Source organism: Gavialis gangeticus, unplaced genomic scaffold (assembly GCF_001723915.1).
Source record: "Gavialis gangeticus isolate Ggan-Ray unplaced genomic scaffold, GavGan_comp1, whole genome shotgun sequence".
Lineage (NCBI taxonomy): Eukaryota > Metazoa > Chordata > Crocodylia > Gavialidae > Gavialis > Gavialis gangeticus.
Window position 1 is genome coordinate 47,358,747 of NW_017729004.1, and position 5,195 is coordinate 47,363,941.

General features: G+C 41.6%; 1 protein-coding gene across 1 annotated transcript in view; it reads right to left on the reverse strand.

Moving 5' to 3' along the window:
- LOC109291105 (macrophage mannose receptor 1-like) overlaps positions 1-4,969 on the reverse strand; it is a 151,818-nt gene extending 146,849 nt beyond the window's left edge. The window contains exons 1-2 of the mRNA XM_019507966.1: positions 4,774-4,969; positions 1,264-1,665 (exon numbers count right to left, since the gene is read on the reverse strand). Coding sequence (XP_019363511.1) covers positions 1,264-1,665; positions 4,774-4,894 — 523 coding nt within the window. The 5' untranslated portion in view covers positions 4,895-4,969. The remainder of the gene's footprint in view (positions 1-1,263; positions 1,666-4,773) is intronic.
- Between the last annotated feature and the right edge of the window lie 226 nt (positions 4,970-5,195).

Here is a 5,195-nt window from a genome sequence, read left to right on the forward strand (position 1 = left end):
CAAGGTTTTCCACCTTGGGAGGAAAAATCTGCAGCATGCTTATAGGCTCGGTAGTGCTACGCTGGTTAGCACTACAGATGAAAGGGACTTGGGAGTCATGGTTGACCACAAGATGAACATGAGCCTTCAGTGTGATGCTGTGGCTAGTAAAGCGAGCAAAACACTGGCTTGCATCCATAGATGCTTCTCGAGCAGATCTCGGGACATCATTCTCCTGCTGTACTCGGCCTTGGTGAGGCCGCAACTGGAGTACTGCGTCCAGTTTTGAGCTCCACAATTCAAAAAGGACGTGGAGAAGCTTGAGAGGGTGCAGAGGAGAGCCACGCGCATGATCAGAGGTCAGGAAAACAGACCTTATGATGAAAGGCTGAAAGCAATGGGGCTATTCAGCCTGGAAAAGCGCAGGCTCAGGGGTGATCTGGTGGCCACCTATAAGCTTATCGGGGTGACCACCAGGATCTGGGGGAACAACTTCACCAGAGCCCCGCAAGGGATGACATGATCGAACGCTCACAAACTCCACTGTGACTAGTTCAGACTGGACATAAGAAAGAACTTCCTCACTTTTGAAAAGTTAACTTTCTTATCGGTTCAATCTAAGCAGTTTACACAAACCTGGAAAGATTGAAACAATTCTGCCTCAGGCTTTTTGACTGTCTGTCCTTTGTCTTCATGTAGATGTGCCCCAAATGAAGGAATCTGAACCCACAATCCCCAGCCTCCCAAAACAGTGCTCTAACCACCAGGTAGCAAGGTATTCAGAAAAGGACACTCTCTCTTCTGTTGACCCTGGTCCAACTTTGTATAACCATTCATGGACGCAGGGATTCTTGCCTATTAGGTGAGAGTCTTAAGCACCAGACTAAAATGCCATTCTCTCTCAATGGTCCACCTAAGGGCTAATGAGGCAGAGTCTGTGTTTTTAAGTAGCTTGCTATATCAGGTCTAACTTAATCACCTATTTGCTGTACAAACAAGGTTTTCATTATTATATACCAAATTTACACTGTGTAATTTTATAGTGTTTTCCTTGAATCAGATTTACAGTGTAACACTTGCATCCTTAACGACATCATTTGCTAGGATCTCCTTTTCAAGTTAGCCACAAATTTAGAAGAACATTCAAGGCTAAGGCCTGCAATATTTCCATTTTCAAAATCTCTAATGATTGGGCAACAGATCACAGGACTGAATGCATCAGAGACCAAAAGCTCACAAGAAAATTAGCACAGACAAGAAAAGGATTAATTTTCAGAAGTTTACCTTCATAGCTTCGAGAGCATAAATCATCTGTGGTTCCATAGACCTTCCACTTACTCTTAATGTTTGATCCATTGTACAGCATAATATTTTCTTCTTCTATGTCGTCAGAGTTAAAAAATAGATCTTCTCCTCTCAGTCCGAAAAGGCCCTCATTTCTGCATTCCCACAGCTGAAGTTCACTTGTTTTGTTACAAGGATACAGAGTAATGGCAACTTTTTCTTCCTTTGAAGTCACTCCCAAGCACATGCTGAATGCTATACTCATAAGCTGATGTTCAGAGACCCACCTGAATTTTTGGAATTCATTGTCCTTATGACAAGAGGCGGTTCTTACTGATCTTGAACTATAGACTTGTATACAATGCTTGTGGTATTCATTATAAATTAAAAATATCCCATTGTCTGTAAAACAAAAAATTAATTAAAAAAGTATATGTATGTGGTGTAGGTAGAGTGGAACTGAGAGACATTATTCTACTTTCTCTTTCCTTCACTTAAATTAGGAATATTTCCACAGAAACCAATTAATTATACAGGTACTAATGCAGCACCATCCTTTCCCCATACAATTATTGACCCAGTCCCATTTGAATTTAAAATAATGGAACCCATAACTTCTGTAACTATCCTTGACCACCCTTATAATGCTTCATCACATTTACACAGGAGTTTTAGGAAGGTGTCAATAATCTGTCCTGTGTCATGAAGGAAGTCAAACTGGATGATCATGAAGGCCCCTTCTGGTCTTAAAATCTATGATGCTTTTGTGAAAGGCACGTGTATAAAAGTATGGACCAGGCCAGTTAGATCCCTAAACCCCCCATAAACTTCACCTTGGAGTGATGCCATGAGACAGGAAAAAAAAATTCCCCAAACTTTGTGGCAGTCTTATTCATCAATATAGCTTCTATCCAACAATACGTTTTCTCTTAATCCTACAGTTAGGCAAAATATGCCCTTCTTAACATTCACAGCAAGAAACAGACTTCAGGAATTCTGAATATTGAAATAATATACTAAACTCTATCTTTCCTATCCTTCATAAAGACCTCAATAGAACACCAATGATGTATGAATCCGTAAATAGTGCATGCATCTGGAAGCCTCCTTATTAAATAAGAGCATTTTTATGAAAAAGAGCAATGGGTGATATGGCAACAATGTCCCACTCACAAGTGGTAGCAGTAGCACAACACGTAAAAGTAAAGGCTCCTCCAAATAGTATTCTACAGCAGATATTTCTTAAAACCCTTTAAAAAGAAAGGACAAAGGCTAGCAATACTATATTCACAGCAATAGTAGAGGATCTTTTCCCACACTTGTTCCAGCTTTGTTTACCAGTTACACTCCAGTTTACTTTTATTCAGCTGCCTAGTCCCATTGATTACAGTGGATCTGTTCATATTGATGCCCACAGTTAAGCACATATATAACTGCAAGATTAAGGCTTTCAGGCACACTGTAACAGACCATGAACTTCTCAAAGAATGCAAAAAAGCCCTTGCTCCAAAATAACCCCCCCACACACATTGCTTGATAAATGCTCCTAACTGAAGTGTTACGTTGGACACACATATATACGGTATATGTCATTTAAATTTTCAGAAGTGAAAATTTGTAAGATACAATTTATAACAGGAGTGGTCATGATATAGCCTCTGGGCCATATTTGGCCCACCAGTTGATCCTATCCAGCCCACTGGCCACTACCAGGAGCATGAGGAGGGACAGCTGCCCCCTCCACTGTGCTGCAGCAAGGGCTGGGCTCAGTCATGCAGCATGGACTCCTCTGCCCCCCACCACATCCATCCCCGCCCTCCACCCAGCTTACTGTTGGCACTGCAGATGCACAATCCTGGCACTGAAGCCACAAGCAGCCAGGCCCACATGGGACAGGACGTGATGCAACACCCTGAGTAGCCATCCTGCCCACCTGCCTCTGTGATGAGCTGCTGCTGCCACGATACCACTAGTCTGTGCCAGCCACAAGGACTCAGCCTGGGGCAGCCACCCCCAACTTTCCTGCTGTGGCAGGATGGCTGCAGTTCATCATGGCAGGCAGGCAAGGTGGCTACTTCACATGTTGCATTGTGCCCCATCCCATGCGGGCCCAGCTGCTAGGCTGCTAGGAGTGCGTAGCACCAACAGGGAGCTGGGCAGGGGGGTGGATGTGGGGAGGTAGAGGAATCTGCACACTTCATGCCCAGCCCAACTCTGGCCACAGCAGATTGGAGCAGTGCAGGACTCAGCTCTCCCTCCTCAGGCTCCTGGCAGTAGCTGGTGGGCTGGATAGGATCAACTGCACCCCCTACCCCTCAACAGCTCACCAAAACTCCTTAAGTGGCCCTCCGTACCAAATAATTGCCCATCCATGATTTATATAAAGTGTTTCAAGCTGGACACTCAAAAAAAATGTCAAAGCACATGTAAACATGAATCACTTTCAGAAAAATAATGTTCACTGTCTTTCTAAATATTTTTATGCATAAACACATTTGATATCTTTATAGTCCAGCTCCTTACCTATAAAGTTATTTCATTTTATAAGTCTATTTATGTACAAGGGACAGGGTCTCTTTTCTGAGTTGGTCAGTTTGCATGGGGAAGCAATTCCTTGTGATCACCAAAGTGGGCTTACACATAGGATGCCTGTCATGGATTTGGGAAGCATTCAAAGCCCAAGAATGATGGGTGTGAGACGAGGATACTTGCTTTGTGTTAGAGCCACACACAGAGACTTGAATGACTTAGCTCTGTTCAGTCAAAATTTGGAACTTGACTGTTGGAAGTTGCCCAATAGATTTCAGAACATATTTGGTCTTGAAATGATTTTTTTAAGTACCCTTTTTGCTTGCAAAGCTTAGCATTCCTGATAGTGGTAGTATTAAAAATTTGGATAATGCAGCTATATAGTGGTTGGTCATTGTATAACGGATATAAGAGACAACACAAGTGGAAGAAGGCTTCCTGAATCTTCTTTACATATGTACGGAAGATCTGCCATACACTACTAGCTTGTCTTGTACACACTACTAGCTATTTGGTCCTATTTATTGTTCCCTGTAAGATACTTATTTGAAAATCTCAGTTCTCTTTCAGAAACAAAAAGTTCCTAGTCCATTATGGCTAAGAATAAATTATTGAAAATGTGTTTTCAGTGCACCCTAAGGTTCAATAATAAAATGCAAAGGACAAGAATCCAAGAATATATTATTTAACCAAATCCCAGGTTGTTTAGCTTGAGATATAGGGGTCAATTATTGTCATAAATGTTTGCCAGTCAGGAAATGCAGAATTAAAATTCCCATCTCATATCCTCTTCTGCTTCTGCTCTCCTGTCAGCCCTGGTATGAATACTCATCATCCCTTTCCCTGCTATAATCCATCCAAAAGTTAATGACCAATAATAAATACATGGACACTTCAACAGAGACTCAGAATGCTTAAGGAAAAGCATGAGAAGCAATGCACTTTCATACCAATTTTTACGAGAGACAAACAAGAACTTACCCAGCAATTGCAAAGCACCACCAAAGAGAGAGAGAAAAGCCAAACATGTGAACAGAGTCATCACAGATATTTCATTCCTCTCTCCTTTTCTACCAAAAGATAAAATATATTTAAGTGCCATCAATCAAACCCTTCTGAAATGAGGCAGGCAACAGGTCCTCCTTAGTTTCACAGGGCTGATGGATGAGGAGAAAGCTCTCAGCTCTAAATAAGGAAGTAGCCTGTCACGTGTTGCTTTTTGAAAAAAACAAGAGATTTCAATTCAATTCCTAGGACTGTTTTTGTAGCAAAAAAAAAAGATTCCAAGGTTGAGTTTTTAAGTCTCTCAAACCTCAAATGAGTAAAATAGTATGTTTGGGGATTGGAGAGAGTAACAAGTGAATGCAACAGGATATGTGCAATTCTTAGCTAGTCAAAAGATA